The sequence below is a fragment of the Amphiura filiformis genome, chromosome 12 (genome assembly GCF_039555335.1).
Source record: "Amphiura filiformis chromosome 12, Afil_fr2py, whole genome shotgun sequence".
Taxonomy (NCBI): domain Eukaryota; kingdom Metazoa; phylum Echinodermata; class Ophiuroidea; order Amphilepidida; family Amphiuridae; genus Amphiura; species Amphiura filiformis.
The window spans coordinates 1,407,099-1,428,716 of NC_092639.1; the positions used below are offsets into that span (position 1 = coordinate 1,407,099).

At 37.3% G+C, this 21,618-nt stretch overlaps 1 protein-coding gene across 1 annotated transcript; it reads left to right on the top strand.

Moving 5' to 3' along the window:
• Positions 1 to 3,446: 3,446 nt before the first annotated feature.
• On the top strand, positions 3,447 to 21,167 carry LOC140165629 (peroxisomal leader peptide-processing protease-like). The gene is made up of 10 exons (XM_072188917.1): positions 3,447 to 3,507; positions 8,216 to 8,932; positions 9,905 to 10,138; positions 10,623 to 10,786; positions 11,567 to 11,716; positions 14,369 to 14,536; positions 15,085 to 15,206; positions 15,698 to 15,789; positions 16,976 to 17,070; positions 19,040 to 21,167. The coding sequence occupies exons 2-10, from the start codon at positions 8,259 to 8,261 to the stop codon at positions 19,150 to 19,152; spliced, it is 1,812 nt and encodes a 603-aa protein (XP_072045018.1). The 5' UTR covers positions 3,447 to 3,507; positions 8,216 to 8,258; the 3' UTR covers positions 19,153 to 21,167.
• Positions 21,168 to 21,618: the final 451 nt, after the last annotated feature.

Genomic DNA, 21,618 nt, shown 5'->3' on the forward strand with positions numbered 1-21,618 from the left:
ATATTATTGTTAACGATTTAGATTTCCTTCCAGTGGCCGACTCGTCAAAGAGAATGGTAACAAATTGTGGATCTTGGGGAATAAACGCTGGGGAAGTTGGACAATTTGCGGCTCCCAAACAATTATTGTGGTCTTCCCTAAAACATAAAGGAAATAGATTTAGGCCTATAGACATAGACTAATTTATTTTAGGTTTTGACGAGAAGTCAGATATCTGGAAGATTCCAGCTGTAGTGGAATATTTGATGGGAGAGACCTTCTATGCAAAACATGTTATGTTTATGTTGTCTAAACTTCACCAAAAATGTCGCAGTATAGAACCAAAACTACTGCGAGTGCAGCTGAAGTTTTAAAAGTATACTTATATGTACAGCAAAGATTGGAGCTTATATTGTCCAATAATGTCTAAAAGACCAGGTTTTGTGAACAAAACCGGAGTTTTCACTCACAAAATCCTTTACGTTACGAAACCCAGGGTTTTGATCTGAGACGTAACTCTCGGTTTCAGTTTAAAACTCTTGTAAACTTTTCTGTCCAAAATATTTCAAACCTGGAATCCATTTGTTGCTTGCACAAAACTCTTAGTTTTATCCAATAAATCACAAAACACATGATTTTGTAAAAAAAATAAAAACGCGCGCAAACTCAGGGATTTCGTACAAAACTGAAAACGGTGTTTTGTACACAAAAAGGTGCTATATAAATCCGAAATTTATTATTTATTTATTTAATAAAATATAGTGTTATTTTTCCCATGCAAATATTACTTTTTTAGGTCAAAAATGGCCAGAATAGCACAAAAATATGATTTTTGCCATTTTTTATATAGGCCTATATTTAAGGGTTGTGATGTGACATGTTTATTCACCAGTGTTGGAAATCCATGTGACATGTAACCAGGCCCGTACGCAGGGGGTGCAGGTGGTGCAGTCCCCCCCAAATGTGCAAAAGTATATAGGCCTACCAAAATATGACAATCAGGGTTTTTACAAAATCGCCTCCCCAGGTCCACTTTTTCTAAATCAGCACCCCCCCCAAAAAAAATTAAATCCTGCGTACGGGCCTGCATGTAACATCTACAATAAAAATGACATTTCTACTCAATTTATTTTTAAAGTTCGGGGTGTGAGAGTTCATATTAAAACCTGAATTCAGATTTTTTGATCTTGATTTTTATCTCTTTTTCTGCACTTCCTCTGTACAAAAGTATAGAAGCTTTCCAAATTTCAGACTTTTTCAGATTTTTTATCTGTGGCCACTCACACCCCTGAAAGTTACATCTATTTTAATATTTGACATTTTTGGGCAAAAATGGAAAAAAAATCACGAAAAACCTTAAATAACTCCTAAATGTGCAAAGTAAAACGTGGGAACTTTTTGGATATTAATTCAGACATATCTTTACTCTTGATTTGTTATGTTTTCATGTTCTGCCCAAGAGAGGGGACTACGGAAGTGAAAGATAAATGCGCATGTCTCATATAAGGCCGTATAAAATTAATGTTTTGGTTCTCGTCCAGAGGATTTTCATGAATTGATGAGGAGGGAGGTGTTTTTTTTTTTTTTTTTTTTCAATGTAAAATTAGCATTGTCAGTAGTTTTCGGTCTTCTCCAACAGTGCTCGAGGAAACGATGAGGCCTTTTTTTTTTTTTTTCAAATGTGAGATTCTGAGGGATAAACCCCCTAGAGTACCACAAAAAGACTTGGATGTGATGCTTGTTCTCTAATAAACTTATTTATATGTATGAAGATTTCATAAATCATTCCAAAGTCTAAAAAAATGGAAAAATCTAAAAAAAAAAAAAATCTGACAAATCCCAGAAATTGAGGAGGGAGGGACGAGAACCAAAATATTAATTTTACACGGCCTAATCTAAGATACATGCGTTTTACGTGTTTAATTTTTATGCGAAGTGAGGCATAATAAAAATCCCTTTAAAAGGGAATACCCAGGCCGTGGAGGTCACATGACTGCACAACCCCCCGGACTGCCCCACCTTAGCTCCACATAGCTGCAAAGAGGTAGGCAGTGTATGCAGTAAGCCTATATAAAACACAGGTCTTCTGATCAGTCAAGAAGGTGGTGATTCAACCAAAGAACTAACTAGTACTCCACAACTGAGCTATATAATTGCTGAATAGGCCTAAGTATATGAACTACCTGTATGCTACTAGCCATACTGGTACTACATGTTGCCCTCTGACTGCAGTCAGAGAACATCAGTCCCCATTATGCCAATATGTTTGTATATAAATGTATAGGCCTATATATGAATGCATGTAGTGTTACTATGCTATAGAACATTTGGCTCAGAGGTTACAGCTAGGATATCAATTTAAAGTAAATGATTTGGTACATGAAGATCAATCAAAACTAATTATGAACTTGTGACGGCCAGATTTAGTGACCTTCTCTGTCAAACATTGCACAGATTCTCATGTTGAGTATCTGTGATTTTTGTGAGTGAGAATGTTTCACTGGCAAATGCTTAATCAATACTTAATTATTTTGATAAAAGTAGGCCTATATCAAACAGTCTAAGTGGAATAACTTGCATGATGGGAGCAGGAGGATTTTTACAATTAATTTAGTGTCCGATTATAATAGGTTCCTTCTAATGGTTCCTTCTAATTCAGTCTGTGATGAGAACAACAATGCAATTCAAATCACAGATGTTTAAGAAGTGTGACCTCAGACCAGCCAGCCAGCTAGCCAAGTTCATGAATTAGTGGCCATGGCCATTCACCGGTCAACTTTCATATTGCAACATCATCCCTATAATGTCAAAAAATAACTTCATAGGCTACAGAACAGCTGTAGGAATAATTGTCATGGGGACTTGAATGAGGTTAATATTCCACCCATTCCCTGGGTAAAGTCAAGCTCTACTGAATATAGTTTTATGAATTTTGTCATGGGGAGTGAGGTTAGTTTTTTAGTAGCCTGCAGATCCATTAGATACTCTGCATTATCCTGTAAAATAATTTTAATGAGGACGAAGCAAATGCATTTGGCTACTTCGTTTCAAAATAGCCAATTTGGGTTCAAAGGACAAGGTCTAAACTGAATGTAATATCACCCAGGGCTGAAGCCTGGGTGAAAAAAGTTAAAACCGCTTTACATGTGGATTTGGTGGTATGCACCCTTAAAGTCCAGAGAATTAATTTATCGTATCCAAATAAGCTTACGCGTCAATCTTTGTGTTTCTAAAGCATTTTTGATAATTACATTTAAATTAAAAAATCTTTCATGTAAATTTATCCAGAAATGTCGTGATCGATCAGTAATTATGTTAGTTAGTTTTAAAGTGATTGATTCATGTAGTGTAATATTTTTATTATGTTTCTAATATACAAATTTGTCAAATAAAAATGTCAAATATTTTTAAAAAGCTAAGAACACCGGGGTCAATGAACTATTCGTGATTGTAAACAAAACGAATCTCGTGCAGCACCACCTCCGTCATTCCGTACACGGAATGATGTGAATCCGTTTCAAGAAATCGGTAAGCTTACATATAATACATACATTGTAATGATTGTATAATTTTGTCAGCCGGAGGGTCGTCATAACTTGATTATTCTGTGGTTATTCCTCAACCTCCCTGTGTGTGACACTGGAGCGAAAGATTGCTGTAAAAATCAGTTGCGTATTGCCCCAGTTCACTACGCAAACTGAAGTTGTATGGCTCAAATTCGTAAGTTTCTTGTACTACTGTCTGTTCAATTAGCTTAGATTCTTGAATTTTTAAGATATTTGAAAAAATAAAAACTTGTGGCCAAAGTCATCAAAGAAAAGTGTTAGCACAGCATTAGACCTAACGTGATTTATACTTTTCAAATTCCCAAGTTCAATTTAAAACCCCATTTCTTTTCAATTTTGCCTCATTTTGGGCAGTTATTTGGGTCCACCGAAAGGGTTCGCGACCTTTTTACAAATCGAGTGGGACGTTCCATTCTCAACTTAGGGCATAGACCCTATCCAATTTAGTAAAACAACATTATTATGAGCATTATTTTTCCTTGAACAAGGACATTAAAATTATGGATTTCATTCTCATTTCAACTGGTTTACAATGTAAATTGAGTTTTGTTTAATAGTAATACCACCATTCCTTCCCAAGAATATCAGCATTCGCTTGACATTTTCAGATACAGTAACTTTACAAGAAATGTTTTATGTAACCTGATTGTTTTAAATAATATTTTCTTGTATAAAAGTTCTTTTGTTTCACAGTTTTTTCAGTTTGTATTCAACAAACAAAACGAAATAACAAATTGAAAATAAATGTGTAGTTTTATAATAGGCCTACACCTTCTCAGACCCATTCTCAGACCCATTCGCACAATAAATAAATAAAACCAAAATTGAAAAGAAATGGGGTTTTAAATTGAACTTTAGAATTTGAAAAGTATAAATCACGTTAGGTCTAAGGCTGTGCTAACACTTTAATTTCTTTGATGACTTTGACCACAATTTTTATTTTTTCAAATATCTTAAAAATTCAAGAATCTAAGCTAATTGAACAGACAGTAGTATTGCCCGGCGTATTGGGGCGGAGCCGGCACCGACCTTGATCTGGGGGGGCAGTCGTAGTAAACTACAAATTCCGAACGTTTGAGGACTTAAGCATTAGGTATGCTAGGTGAATTCAAATTTGCCATCAAACTCAGTGGCGTACCGTGGCCGCCCCAACCCCGGGGCTGAAGAAGAAACAATTTTGGCGCCCCTTCCTTAACACTATAACAGCCCGAAAAGGTTGACCCAATTTTTTTCACGGTCGTTTGAAAAAGTGAAGAGCAAAAAAAAAAAAAAAAAAAAAAAAAAAAAAAAGGATTTTAGGTGCTAGCGCCTACATGGATCGAATCCATGGGTTCCTACAGTCACCATGGAAAACAGGGTACTGAAAACCAATACACAATGTTCATATGGGCCATGAGTTAGTTTGTTTACATTGCAGTAATTCCTTCAGAATATCCAATACAGATTCCAAACAGATAAAACTTACCTCACATCAGTTTTAGTTGCCCTTAATAACTCCAAATTGACATGACATTGAATTCTATTTGCTCAAGTTCATACCAAAATCAAGGAAAACATGGTTTTGTTATTGCAAAATAACATGGAAATCATGCAGGGTTATATCTGGTCACTCCACTAGGCCACTTGAAGTAATCAATATTGGCACTTGAATGGCTTGGCTCAGTAACTTTCTGTCCATTGTAAGACTGATGTGTTGTAAACTTGATTGCATAACATTAAGATTGCCAATTGATGTCCTTTGTATTTGAGTTTTCAATTATGGGAGTACTTCTGTCATTGATGTAAACATTGACAAAAATTTCAACAAAACATGCTACTGCACAACTCTATGCCTGTGTGTGTGTGTCTGAGGGCCGATCTGAGGGCTGATGACACACATTCGATGGGTGTAGCTAGCGCCCAAAAATCAACATTTTTTCAAAATTTGTGATGCTTTTTCAATTTTTTGCGCACTTTTTTCTTTGCTAATTCCTTTTGCCGCCCTCTTCGCTTTTTGCCGCCCCTGTTTTTGCCGCTTCTTCTTCTTCCGCCGCCTTCGCTTTTGCCGCCCCTCTACTTTGACCCTGGGGCTGGCGCCTCAAAGCCCCCCCAAAATACGTGCATGAAACTGCATCATTTTACATATCAAATTAAAGCCCTTGAGTAAAGAAAGCCAAAACTGAAAACAATTTTGTCTTCCCTAACAAAGTTACATCTTGTCGAAGATTGACTTTCATCAAAAAGATTCTGCTAGCAAAATTCCCCAAAACAGCATTACGGGGGTGTTTCTAGATCTTAATCTCATGGCGATAGCAGCTTTTTTTAATGGAACTGCTATCAAAATCCCTCTAAAATTCCATGTGCGACTAGATCATCACCATAAAAAATCATATATTTGGGTCAAGTGAAGTATAGAAAACATATTTATGTAGGTTTCCTTCACCGACCTGTTCTCGAAAAAAATTCAAAATTCTATGTAAATATCACAGAATTAGAGAAGGAGAACCGGGACTCCCTATACCGCCACGTACAATCGCGCCGTCAGCTATGGGGAGAAAATTGGGGTATTCGGTCCTTGCCGACGAAAAGCGCGGAGACGAACGAAAACAATTCTGCGCCTCATCTGAAGCGCCTTGGTACTCAAGTGCAGGTCGATCAAGGCGTCTCTCAAATGCGCCCATCATCCCATGTCGCTTGCACGACAACGAATGCCTCGAGCGCATTCCGAGGGAAACCGAATACCCCCAATTTTTGCTCCATGCCTGTATCAAGATGGCGGTCGAGTCCTGGTTCTCTGGTTTTAATTCTGTGGTAAATATGCATTGTGTTTGGGCCCCGGTCTAGGCGAATTTCGCTGACTAGCAAATGTGTTAACTAAGGTTTGCCTGGGATACCTAAAGCATTGTCAAGTTATAGCATTAGCTAGTTCGCAACGCAAACTTAGAAAAACGGGCAACAAATGACATTTTCGTTATTGGTGACGCCCTATCTAAATTTGCACTGAAGTGCCATCTCAGTTTTGGTGCGCCGACTTGGATCATGTGCTAATGAATTTTATTTATTCTGGATAAAATAATGGAGTATTTATTACAATTTCAAGCATAGAAGTTTAGGTAAAAAGTACAAGAAGCTGTGTAATTAATATTATGACAAACATGCAACTATTTACGCTACAGGAGCCTTGTATTTTTTAATGCAAACTCTAATTGAAACCATGCAATTGCGTTGCACTAGCTTTTTGTATACACTTCGTCCCATACCGTTGTGCAGAGCTACTACGGTATGGGTTCCTCGTACTAAGCATTAGCAGATGCCATAGGGTAGGTATGCCAGGTGAATTTAAATTTGCCATCAAACTGCATCATTTTATATATCAAATTAAAGCCCTTGAGTAAAGAAAGCCAAAACTGAAAACCTTTTTGTCATAGCACTTTCCGTGGCAAAGTTACATCTTTTCAAAGATCAACTTTCATCAAAAAGATGCTGCTAGCAAAATTCCCCAAAACAGCATTACGGGGGTGTTTCTAGATCTTAGTCTCATGATGATAGCAGCTTTTTTTAATGGAACTGCTATCAAAATCCCTCAAAAATTCCATGTGTGAGTGCAGTCTCATCACCATAAAAAATCATATATTTGATTCAAGTGAAGTATATAGAAAACATATTTATGTAGGTTTCCTTGACCGACCTAGCTGTTCTTGAAAAAAATTGAAATTTCTATTTAAATATGTATTGTGTTTGGTCCCTAGCTAGTTCACCACGTAAACTTGTATGGCTCAAAATTCAGACCGCTCGCCATTAAGTTTACTGCTGTCTGTGTTTTGAAATTTGTTGACGTTTTAATGATCCCCGATTTCCGGTCGATTATTTTAGCTGTGTCACATCACATGCATGACGCTAGTGGGTACCAGCCAAACTTCAGAAAAAAAAATCACGATCGCCGATAACGATGTGATATGGGACTTACATAGGATTACACAGAGATATTTCTTGCCAAAATTTGACCATTTCTAGGTAGCTTGGCCCTACTTTGTCTGCGTATATGAAAAAGGACAGTCTTAAAGTAAGTAAATGTGCAACGCTTTTGATGTTTTGGGAGACTGGGAGGGATCAGAAAAAAAAAATGATGGAGCCTATTCTTGACAGTGTATATTCCTTCACCACACTGCCGTACGGCAATAACCTTATACGATGGACAGATAGTATCAGTTTGTGAATGAGGACATCGTATTTAGTTCCTTGTACTATTTGGTCCCCGGTCTAGGCGAATTTCGCTGACAAGCAAAAATGTTTGCCTGGCATACCTACATAGGGTGTTAATTGTTTTCATTATAAATCCATGAATCTGAGGGCCGATGACACACATTCGATGGGTGTAATCTGAGTCTGATGACTCTTGTCAATAATTGTCATGCAAGGGGAGCTTAAATACGGCCAAGTATCAAAAGTCCAACAGGCTACAAATGTACATGGACATAAAAACAAAAAGCCCAACAGAAAATTTAATAGCCATGGTTATCGGACTATCACTTATTTTGATACATTCCAATGCAAAGTTTCACTCCAGATCCATTATAGAGAGGGAAAAGCCTGGATATCTGACCGACAGAATAGAAGACCTCAAGGTTGCAAATATTATTTACTTAATATTTTTTTTGTGAATTGTCTTTTTCTTGTTTTTTACCCATTAGATTTTAACCGTAGAGAAGCAATTAACACAGCACTTGTCATGTCATGGAGGAGACATTCATGGACAATTGTGTGGTGCATGTAAATAAGCCAACAAATACTAACTACAGCGCCAGTTCCAGACACACTACTAATGCTAAATCAACTGCCAACGAGCCAATAGACTTAAGTTGTAGCGGTGTCCTAATTCACCCCTCCAAAGGTCTTGTTCTAACAAGTGGCATTGTGTTCACAGAATTTGTGAAACACAGACCCAGAATCTACAGTCAATTTGCTACTAAGCCATATCGTCATCATTGGTTTGAACCTGGGGGAACCACTCCTAAGAATATTAGGTACTATTCACCAAAAGATCTTGATTTCTTCAAAGTAGAAATTGGTGTTGCAAAAAGAAATCATGCAAAGACAAGGAATAGCAGCAAGACTTTCACTGTATTTGATGCAGAGTTGATTGTACTATGGAAATGCGAGGATTTAGCGGAGGAGATTCAGAGGTTGTTTCCAGCAAATGATAACTGGCGTTTTGCAGAGGAAGTACCAGGGCATGATGGGAAGCCTTCTCAGCGAGGGAAGACTACAAAGACTTGGGATGATGATAAACACTTGGTTGAACCCGTCGGGATGAGTTCTTTGACCAAAGATGATACAGTAGAGAACTTTGTTAGCTGGATGGCTATGTTGAAGATTAAGAATATGGATGATTGGGTTACAAAAATCAGGTATGGTACATGTACTGTAACAATATGGTGTGTCAATATGGTGCTTTTTAGCTCATCATAGTCTGATTTAATTGTTTTGGATTTCTGATTTCTGATACATGTACTGCATTACATGATCAAGATCTACCTTAAACACAATTTCAGATGCACACTATTATATAATACAGGAAGTATTCCTGTTACAAAAATCTGAAATTAAAATGAATTGGTCTTATATGGGATTGAAATTTATTCCAAAGCAGGTAAAGTGTTATTATTCTCTCAAGCGGGTTAGGCACCACGTCAAATTTGGTTCTATATTGCGCTATCGGAGTATCGGTGCCCAGTTGGGTACCTTATGGCTCTTTCTATCGTACCCTGGTGATGTAATAAATTGTATCGAGCATATTAACATTTCATATAGTGTTAATATTTTTCATTTTTATGAAGCACTGTGCAATGTTGTGGGTACAATAAAAAGACCCATTAGTACATGTATCTATTGGGGCACCAGTAGTGCTACATATGACCAAATTAGGCATGGTGCCTTAGCTTCAATTATACATGCCCCTTCATCTCAAAATGTATATTCAAAAAGTAATTACAAACTCACTCTGAAAGAGACAACTCTAATAATTACCAACATGCAACATGTACTCAGAAGTACAAAGTAAATCTGTGGCATCAGGGGTCACACATATAGAGTGTGGTGTGCGCAGTAGTAGGCGCGCCAAAGAAGCACGTACACACGCATTGCACTGTAATATAAATTATTCTCATACCTCCAATTTCCGAGGTCTATTTACTTTGTACTTCTGAGTTGATGGACTATACCTTTTTCAGAGCAACCAAAAGCTCAGTGACTTGCTAATCAGATGACTCGCACCAGAGTCCACCTGATCTTTGCAATAAAATGTTGCCATCTCTTAAAATCACAAAATCATTCACATCATTGCTATCAAATCAAATCATTTTTTAACTTTTTACATCTAGGAAACCATTGCTTCACTCAAGCAGCAGCTTACACCAGGGTGATCCCCTGTATCTGTGTGGTACTCCATTTGGTTCCATGTGTCCATCGGTGTTCCTTAACAGTGTTAGTAAAGGCATCGTAACAAATACCTCAGGCCCTGGCAATGCAATGATCATCACAGATGCTCGCTGCATGCCTGGATCAGAGGGTGGAGGAGTCTATATCATCCCCAGGAATGAGTCGCCAAGAAAAAGGTACAGATAAGTTTGTCGAATTGCGTATTTTATATGTGACCCATCACATCAACAGATGACAGTTTATGTCTCCAATATGAACATCCAGTTTAGTTTAAAGAGCTGCGTTTATACCTTAATGTTACCCTTCACCCTTTGATGTCAGCTAAAAAATATGACCTGCTTGAAAGTCCTTAAATTTGCACAAGGTCCTTGAAAGTCCTTGAAAATTGGAATTTTACCTAAAGTATAATTTTGACAAAATTTGGGAAGTGGAGAGGAGCTGTTACTTTTGTTAATATGTGCGACATAATGAGCCGCATCGTGATTTTTGTGTTGGCAAGTCCTTGAAAATCATGATTTTTGTGTTGTGGCAAGTCCTTGAAAATCATGCTTTTGGACCTTGAAAGTCCTTGAAAATTCCTTGAATTTGAAAGCCTTCAAGGTGCAGGAACCCTGAATTGAAGAAAGTATTTTGTATTGCTGCATTTGTCATTATTAACAGGAGACTTGTAGGCATGATTGTCGCTCCTCTATGCTGGAAAGCCAATGAATGGATTGGTCTGTCACTGGCCTGTTCTATTCAGTCTGTATTGGACTCATTGAGGGCGCTTGTTCATTGGGATGGCAACAGTGAACCGATAGTGTATGAAGATACTATCGTGAGAGGTAAGGTGTGTCCATTGTAAACAGTGGCATAGCACAGAGTCACAGGACCCCAATCAAAGTGAAAGATTTTAAAAATCTCATTGAAATTGCCAAAAACTGGCTGTGACCCCTCAATCAAGCTTGGTACACACCAATAAAATGACTCTCACACTACGCCAGGTTCTGTGAACATATAACTTTACATGGGATATTTTAAGTAATTCAAAGCAATACTGCATGGTTTATGCAGTTCGAAAGAGTACAGAAATGTTGAAAAAATACAATAGAATATTGATTACAGCTGCTGATTTTATATTCTCAAGTGTAAGCAATTTAAAGCAAATACCCCTTAGGGGCTGTGCAATAATTATGGGCCCCCCCCCCCCTCTCGGCCCGCCAAAAAATATTTGCCCCCCCCCCTAACTAAACATGCCAATTTTTGGGATCCCAATTTGCAAACTTTAAATGGTTTAGATGTATGTTGCGAGCGCATCGAGCAGGAAAATTTGCATATTAAAGCGTTTCTGTACTGTTTTCTGAAGCCTTGTTAGAGCGTTTAATTAAAAACGCGCCCCATGAATGTGTGCCAAAAATCGCTTCCCCCCTCTTGGCTTGCCAAAAATTGCTTGTCCCCCCTTTGGCTCGCCAAAATTTCTTCCCCCATTTTACCCTCCCCAGGGCTCATAATTATTGCACAACCCCTTACAATTATCCTCAGAAATGTTGTAAAAAATGCATCAGAATATCAATATGTGACTTTGTTTTTTTAATTCTTGTTCACCATAATATTATTTTTCACAGGTTCCCACATGAGCAATATTGAACAGAGCATGCACGGTGTAGTCCTTGTGAGAGTGGGTGCAGTCTGGGGGTCAGGGGTTATTCTAGAGAGGTCAGAGGGCATCATTGTCACATGTTATCATGTCATCAAAAATGCCAAGAAAAATAAAGGTTTGTGTACAGAACATTTATTTGCCATTATTTGTGATCATAAAGCTAGAGTCACTTTGTAATTGCTGCTTTATTGATTTGCACTAGGATCCACAACAACAACATGCTCAACTATCAGGGTCACCGTTCTTTAACCCCAATACATTGATATATTCAGTGAATGACCTTTGAAAATTTGGGTACTAAAACTCATACTCTGCAACTTTGAGGTCAAATTTTGCACTATGATTGTTTAATTGAGGTTATTGAACTATGACATTGGGATGAGGCCGTTGTGGTCAATAGTGTTTGGTAATGGTAAGTAGTATCATCACTAAGCAGAAAAATTTGGGTATTAAAACTCATACTCTGCAACTTTGAGGTCAAATTTTGCACTATGATTGTTTAATTGAGGTTATTGAACTATGACATTGGGATGAGGCCGTTGTGGTCCATAGTGTTGGGTAATGGTAAGTAGTATCATCACTAAGCAGGAATCCTTATGTAAATTTTCACTGTTACTCATTTGGCAAAACAGAGAACAGTACAAAATGTCAAATTTGAAAGCATTTTCTTAAAATATCAAGAGCTATCTCAAGAACCACTGAACCAATACTAGGCTTGTTTGTACTCATTTTAATGCATTTTTCATGCTGATTCCAAATATGGTCATATAAAGTTACAATTTTGAAATTTTTGAATTTTTACAAAAGAAAATTAAAACTTGTCGTCTGCAGTCGCCACCCGCGTGGAGAGAGTTAACTAATAAAAAACAACATCTTTGAACAGTTAGACAGTTTTTGTGTCCCTTGCAAAATGATGATACCTTCAAATTTGACATTTTGTTCTGTTCCCTATTTTGCCAAATGAGTAACAGTGAAAATTTAGGAAGTTTTTCCTGCCCAGCAGCGGTATATAGTTTACCTTTTGTCATTGCGGGTCATCTGAGGTCTAAGGATAATTAATTGTTTTTATGAAACTCTCTGGAAATGAAAACATTATGACTGTAGTAACATTAAGGGATCCAAAATGAGCGTTTATTGCGTTTCGACAGTATTTTTTGTTCGACATGAGAGCACCTCAGACCTATCGAATTGCATTCTGAATACGAAGCATGTCTTTCTGATATCAAATAATTTTCATTTTTTTTAAATCACAATATAATACAAATTTTATGACAAATTATAAAAATTTGATATTTTTCAAATTTTTGATATATAACAGTCCTCGTAGTAAATTATATAAATCTTGTGATATATTTTAAAGTGTATGTAGCAGGGAGGAAAAGCCGTGACGGTCAATTGAAAATTTTGACCTTTCATATTGAAGATATGGATTTTTTCCCAAAAGACCTAATTTTTTTGGTGTTTTGGGGAAAAATCCATATCTTCAATACGAAAGGTCAAAATTTTCAATTGATCGTCGGTTTTTCATCCCACCTACATACACTTTAAGTATAAATCATCAGATTTATAAAGTTTACTTCAAGTACTGTTAAATATCAAAAATATCAATTTTAATGATTTGCCATAAAATGTGTATTAAATTGTAATTTCAAAAATCAAAATTATTTGATATCAGAATGACATTCTTCAGATTCAGAATGCAATTCGATATGTCTGATGTGCTCTAATGTCCCAAAATAAATACTGTCCAAACGTTCATACCCCAGCCCTTAACAAGGTCGTTTTAAGATTATAATATAATGGATCATGCTGGAATCAATTGGCCTCAGAGATTTTTCAGCTGAATTCAGCATGTTTAATTTTTTTAAATCTATTTTCAATCTAATTTTGGGTCGTTTATGCCATTTCACACCGTTTTGTCAAGTAAATCCAATCCCATGCCTTCTCAATGTGCTCTTTTCGTATTGGTGTATAAAACTTACCTAAGGCAATTGCCATTTCACACCGTTTTGTCAAGTAAATCCAATCCCACGCCTTCTCAATGTGCTCTTTTCGTATTGGTGTATAAAACTTACCTAAGGCAATTGCAAAAGCAGGGCAGAGTTGTGGTTTAAAACATCCTTTTTGTTCAAACAAACATGTAGATCTTATGTTAATGATAATGCTGAACTTTTTAAATGCAAAATAATGGACTAAAAACACAGTATTTTCTGGCATAGATTCACAGAAGTTTTTAACTGGCAAACCTAAAGCCATGATTTTTCCGTGTTACAAAATTTAAATTCTGTGTTACAAATTGGATGATTCTGTGATTTTCTGTTTTACATTATAAAGCACTGAAAAGTGAATACATTCATGTTTTTAAAAGTGTAATTTGTCTTATATAATTATATGTACCTTTTTACTGCAGTCTCCCCTCAACACATCCCCATTAGCATCATCAATTGTCTTGTGTGTACTTCCGATAGCTGTATCGGCCAGAATCTTGCATCGTAGGCCTAGAATAAATGCTAGAATGGATTGTTTAATGGTCATGTGGTTGATTACTGCTAAATTATCACTTTTCTTTGTTTTCCTTTGCAAATCAACACAAAAGTTAGACATTTTACACAGTTTTTTACTATTTCAAATTTCCGTGTGCAAACCCGAATTCGTGAATTTTTCTGTTTTCTCTTCACTTTTTCAAAATTGTAACTTTTTTATCACTTCTTACGCATGGGCTAATAATAAATATAACTAGCATTATTCCATTTTTATGTTGTTCCAGTTCAAGTCCGTGTTGATCACCCACATCAACAATGGCTGAGTGCGGAAGTAATATTTGCTGCAGGTCCACATTCAACCTATGACCTTGCCTTCCTGAAGCTGCAGAATTCCGAGAACAAAACAGTACTACATGGTTTACCCAGTGCTTGTATGCAACATTACCGGAAAGGTAAACTTAATTGATTGTTGGCCTGTATCTCAAATTTTAAAAAATTGAGATACTGCTTTTTGCATCGTAACTCTTCACTTCGATCTCGCTATACAGATAATAGAATTAAAAGAACATGTTTATCTCAATTGACATAGGGACTAACCACCATGAAGTAAATTACTCTTAATGAATATTGTAAGTAATACAATATAATATGGCATTTTCAAAATCATGTTGTTTTGACATAACATTTGAGGATCATCATGCTGCAGGCCTGTAATTTGTTAGTACGGTACTGAATTCACCCGGAAATACCTTTTCTGAGGTACCTGTCTACCATCTTCCCACCCCATGGTTAGACATAGATAATGAAATGAAGACCTGTTCTTGATCAGTCACATTGTATGTTATTTTGGCATATGAATTATGAACCCTTGAATCCCAAACCGGGATCCCAAACTACCTTGTAATACATGTAGTCATACATTGTTCTTTGTACTGTAGCATCACCATGCCCTCTTTTATGTACATGTAACTTTTAATTTTAATTTTAACCAATTGTACAGGAGCCCCAGTATATGTAGTAGGACATGCTTTGATTGGACCAAGCACTACCATGTTGCCATCGGTAACATCAGGAGTGATGTCAAAGGTCATTACTATAGGTCATCAGCCTGTTATGTTGCAAGTAAGTCCACTGATAATAATAATTGTTCAGCAAATTGAAAATACTCTGGGTGGGCGCTTATTGGGGCATGGGTGCTTATTGGAACGAATATGGTACATATCTTTTTACATTTTTACATTTTGTAAAATATTTTTTGACTTATTTTAAAATGTATTAGGGGGAACTTATAAGTTAGTGAAATCCCATTTTTGCCAAAGATTTAGCATAAAATGCCACTTTCAATGACAAATGCATCTCCATTGTGCTTTCTCAAATCTTTGATGAAAACCACAAGGAAGATATGACCATTATCTTCTGCATAGGGAGTGTGAATTTCAAATGGATTACCTACATATGTGACACCATTTAAAATCTACACCGGGAGTACACCCCCTGTAAGGGAGATCATGTGGGTGTGTATGGGAGATCCATAGGGGGTGTATGGATTTCAACTGGAATAGCCCAATGCCATTTCTAACAATACATCAAAAATGTTTTTACATCATTTTCAGTCCACCTGTGCCGTCCATTCCGGAGCTAGTGGAGGTGCATTAGTGTGTGCTAATACAGGGGCTTTACTAGGTATTATATCCAGCAACTCCAGGTAAGTGAATTGTGTTTGTATGAAGTTTAATTGTTTGTAATTACCTTTGAACAGGTACATTTGTATGATACTTTACTTTCTATCTTGGGATCACCCAGGAACGAGGGACCATTATTGTATTTTAAATGTGCTGCATGTGTAATGTGCTGCAAATAACCTTAACCCTAACCTAACCCATGGTTTTTTGCTATCAGAAGGGAAACAAAAAGCAAAAAAGGAGAAAAGATGTACAGGTCACCTTGGTACCCCCGGGATTCGAACCTCGGACCCTAGCATGCCACACAGAAGATCAAAGACCTGTAGCCACAGGAGTTACGCTGGCCCAGCCAGCGATTCCTGGGTATATATGACTTAGGCTGATTACGTCATCGCATTACATGGAATTCATGCACATGCAGTGGTTTTAATAGTGAGCTTTAGTGAGGGTCGGTTGGGTTAGGGTTAAAATGCATTTGAGAGGGTGTCCGCTATCAGTAATAAAAAAATCATTCCCCAGTTGATCCCCATTCAGAAGCGATTGTAAGTAGGTGTAGTGTGTATCTGTAAGCACCGTAATTGATGACATTTAAATGATACTTTATTCATAACCAGGGGCTTAATAGAGGGACTTCTGTATGAGTGTCTGCTTTGAAAGCAATGCTTGTTTTACCCTGAATAAAGAAATATCTCACAACATACATGTGTAAGTATGTGTGTTGAAATAAATTAAGCACAATGTCTTCACCTTTTTCACACAAAATGACAATGTATACACAAAGACACAAAACTTGATATAAAGGTTTATACAACAAATTTCTTTGTGGCGCTTGGAGTCAGTCGAAGTGGCGCACGAAGTGGCGCATGGTAATTTTAATAATTTTTTCACATAAATCTTGAACCAAAAAGGGGTGAAAAATACCCAATCTGGGCCTTTAAAAAACCTTAAAATCCATGAGCTTCCAGGGGCGCTGCCCCTGGATCCCCGCACAGCATACGCGCTACATGTACCTCGCAGAGTCCTCCCTTGACATGTTGGCACTTCATGATCACTAAAATTTTCCAGTTGGCACTTCGAATAAACTAGTTGAGAAGGCCTGTTATAGACTTTATTGATGACAATACTTAATAATAATTAACTACTCAACAATATATTGTTTTCATCTGCCATCTAATTCATACTCTTGTTTGTTCCTTCCTCCTCTTTCAGAGATACCGATACAGGAGCCTCCTTTCCACATGTTAATTTCAGCATTTCTATGACTGTTATACAGCCAGTTTTACAACAGTATCTCAGTAATAAAGGTAAGCTATTGTATATACACATTAAAGTTTCACTTGCATTGATATCATTTGACAAGACCACCAACTCTGGGGTAGCGCTAGACTGCATTTTGGGGTCCCGGACTCACCAAAATACAGTTCAGACCCCCTATTTTTAAATTTTCTGTATGTTCAGGGTCCCAGCAGACCCCAATCCAGCGCTACCGCAGACATACAATTTATGCTGCATTTGTGAACTCTGACTCACCAAACTCTACTGGGGACCCCCTACTTTTTAATTTTCTGCAAGTTCGGGGGTCCCTGCGGACTCTGGAATGTTTTCTTCTAGCGCTACCCCTGCACCAACTGTGAGAGAAGCTTACTAGCCTTGGCAAAACAAAAGGTTGCATTGCCCTCCAAAAGGTAAAATGGAGGAGGTCAGAGAGTCTGATTTTTCCCTGAACAATCGCACCATTCCGAAAACCTGCAGAAAAAATATTATTATTGGTATATTATATAACTGTTAATATTAGGGCTCATATTGAAATTCCCTTAGACAGGAAGGTGTGCGCCATCCTGCAGCTTTCCTGTGCTAGCCGCCTTTTGTTAAAATCCTGGGCAGGGTGTATCACTGATGCATATAATCCATCTGTTTTATGACCGAGCTTTCCTGAGGCGCGCGCTTAGTGAGGGGAATCCTGCCTTCTATCTGTGCGGAAACGTGGTTGGGTATTTCAATATGAGCCCTTACAGAAATTCCAATAGAGGCCGTCAGCGTGACGTCATATGCCGCCATCTTGTGGGTACACGCTGTGATGGTCGTTCGATCTCCATGCGTGAACAGCAAAATCAACGCGTTGATGCGTGATAACAGCTGCGTGGCAAGCTGCGCCCTGCGCGTAGTGTCCGACGCATGAACATGCAGATCATTTGTACCCACAAGATGGCGAAAGGCTGACGGCCTCTATACTTGTTTAGAATTTGCATGTTTGCATTTGACTTACATGACAAGTGAAAGAAAACTTTTCCCTGTTAATCCACAATATTAGATTCATTTTATTTATACAGTAAAAACTTTATATACATATTTTCAATATTTTGTAGTGGGCATTAACGGGCAACACAACATTTCTTCTTCCCTTATTTGATTCTATATACAGGGTATTTAAAAAAAACCAAGGCAAGCAATATATTCTCTGCCTTTGTTTGAACTGAGATTAAAAGTGATCCACTCTGTCCCTTGGAGAGGATGTTAACCCGGCGGTGATCCACAACTTTACACCTCTCGTCCCTGTGAACATGGTTAGAAATATTTGTGACTTTTCAAAATTTCTTTCTGTGTATGATAAAGGAATAAATTATTGTAATAATAAATGTATAAAAATGTTAAAAGTAACTTCACATTAACTTACAGATATTGACAGATGTGGATTTAAACTATTTCTAATATATATCTATATATATCTTTGCCTTTGGTGCATGAGGTTCCCGGGTTCAATTCCCGGCAGTGGAGACTTGCTGGGATATCGACTTGGGGGGAAAAAGTCTGAAATTAATTGGCAACATCTCAAAATTTAAATTCAGACTTGCCCTCCTGCCAATTGTTCATTTAGAATTGGGTAAATGAATCATAAAAGTACTCCGTCCTTTGGAGGGGATGTTAAGCTGACGGTCCCATGTACAGAGAGCCATACTTGAACATGTATCTGGCATTCAGTTTTGAGAAGAATATGGTGTAAATCCCTGACTGTTCCCAACCTACCTGTTCTAGTGTTCTAATGGACTCAAAATAAAAGAAATAAGCTTCATAAAAAGAGGCTTTCTTGGGTTATCCAGGGTTGTCAAATCCAATTAAATCAAATAAAAAATAAATCATTTTAAGACACCCTGTATATGGGAATAATTGAAATCCTAAAAAGAAATTGAAGACACAGAAAATAAGTTTAATCAAAAATAATCACAGTGCCAGCAACTCATTACCATCATTTTTGTATTTTTTACCATTCTGCAGATAGCAGCGTCTTCCATGAGTTGTCAAGACATGATTCAGAGGTGAAAGCACTTTGGAGACTGGAGGAGACCAGTAACACAAGGAGAGCAGAAGAGGATAAAAGCAAATTATAGAACAGGACTTTCACACCGGTGCCTTGGCATTTCACTTTTATGCTCAGACCGATCAAGACCTCAGGCATGGGTTAAGTGAATTTTGACTTTGTCTATAATCCATTTGGCTTTCCCGAGACAGTAGCGCCTGTGTGTGATTCATGCATGATCAAAGACATTGCATCTGTAGTGCACTATGCCGCATGTAGTGACTGCGTCTTACATGTACACTACCTGAGATTGCACCATGTATCACTAGCCCGAAACATCATGGCCTAGTTGTTCCTTCCTCACCATAGGGCCATGGAAGCTGTGCGTGTGTAGAAACGGGGCACCCTGAACTCACATCGCAGTGATGACGTCACACTGACGGCCTCTATTTATAGGAAGAATTCAAAACACAGCGACGATAACGGTCTTTTAAATAAATCTGGTCTTTTTATTTTTACATCCTCAAATGTGCACAAAATTTACAAATATGCACCAATTATGTTTTGTATAAGTCTCATCTTCGCGTGTGGAACGGTAGGAAGTGTGTGTATTTATGTGAAAAGGTAGTATTTTGTGTGTACCCTGGATAGGTCTAAGGTAGACATCTCAGACCTGCGTGCGGAGAATTCAGTGGAAATTGTGGTGATGGAGGTGTGAGTACCTCAGGCCAATGTATCACACACAGACACTACTATCAGGAGGGAGCCAAATGGACTATAGGAACTTACACCAAGTATTCCTACGACTACTATTCCTATCAAAGCCATAATATGCAATCTTTTTAAATGAACATAGTTAATTTTGTTCAAATCTGATTTTTTTTTTTGGCATATTGTAATACCTACACATGTCAAAGCTTACATCTTAATTTCAATCAGCTAAATTTGAAGAAATGTCTTTATAGAAAGACATTAAATACCCATACAGCTCCATAGTTAAGCAGCCAAGATAGTAAGTGGGTTTTCTTTCATGGTACCTCATTATTTCCACTTAAAATAACCAGAAAACCTTCCTGACAGTTGTTACTAATATTATTTCATAACTTTTGGCAACAAATAAAAAATAATTATACATTGTGGCTTAAATGTACATTTACATATATATTAATATATGGCCTTGGTGCAAGTCCTTAAGAGAGATAATTTATGCAATTGATTATCGATTTGTGTAACTCGGTGAAATTTTAGGCCTGAAATATGTTCCCTTGATGGCGTACTGCTCTAACTGTTCTTTGGGCCATATGTTATGCTTCTAATATCCCAGTCACTAGAGCAATTTAACTCAAAACTTGGAATCAGATTTCTTGGTAGATGTCTCATTTAAGACAGACCATCACGATATGTGACACGATCAAGGGGAATGAGTCGGATGTCGCTATATTGATTGTGAGATATTGGCAAAGAAAGTGCTAAAATTCTTTTGTTTTGCATTGTTTTCAGCAATTGATAAATTGACATAACTTTGCAAAGAAAAGTTGTATCAACATGGGATTTTCAGTTTCTGAAAGCTCTAAATGTCCCTTTTAGAAACATGTGTAAAACTCATTTTTGACCAGGGTCGACATGTGACTCCTTCCCCTTGATCATGTCACATATGTTAATTAATTTAAGACAGACCATCACAATATGTTAATTAGGGTTAGCGTTTAACCTCTCACCCTAATTAACATATTGTGATGGTCTGTCTTAAATGAGGCATCTACCGATTGCTTAGTGATATGGGTTGGGATCAAGTTGGGAACAGTCAGGGGTTAACACCATAATAATTTTGTAATGTGATCAAGCTGAATGAGTCGTCTATAATTGATTTTGAAATAAAGCAGATAATATTCAGCTTCTTTTGTATTTTATTGTTCTAAGCAACACTAAAATGGACATATCTCTGAAAGCATATGTCCAATTGTGATGAAGGTTTCATCAAAATAAAGTTCTGCAAATGACACATAAAATTAAATTGAAAACTGCATTTTGATTTTGCTCCCCTTCTGCCCGACAAATGACTTATATTGCTTGATCGTATCACATATGATAACATCAAACCACCCACCTTAAGGATGCACACAGGATCACTGAAGTGTTACATGGCCAAAATTGAGTTTTCATCATTAATGTCATCTTCAAACCGTATTTTATCTTGTCATTAATAGATTTTAAAGAAATCTTAAAATTTGAACCATAAGAAAAGCTATTTTAAAGACACCTTTTTCATTAAAAATTCGTCAAAATGCAAAAGCAAATAAATCATTGTTTTCCCGCAATATATCGCGTTCTCAAACGGCGTGCTGTGGCGTATAGCTAGCAAAGACACGCACACATGATAAACTGGATGGGCGAGGTGATTGCTGATTGAGGCGCTGGAGTCGCCAATCGCGATAACTACCGTATTTTATCGTATTGATCTCTTCCAAGGTAGGTAAAGCTTGCACCATTACATTGCGAAACTGCGGGCCGACAGACCACCACCGTCCCCATCCTAGAATCAGTAGGCCTACTCGAT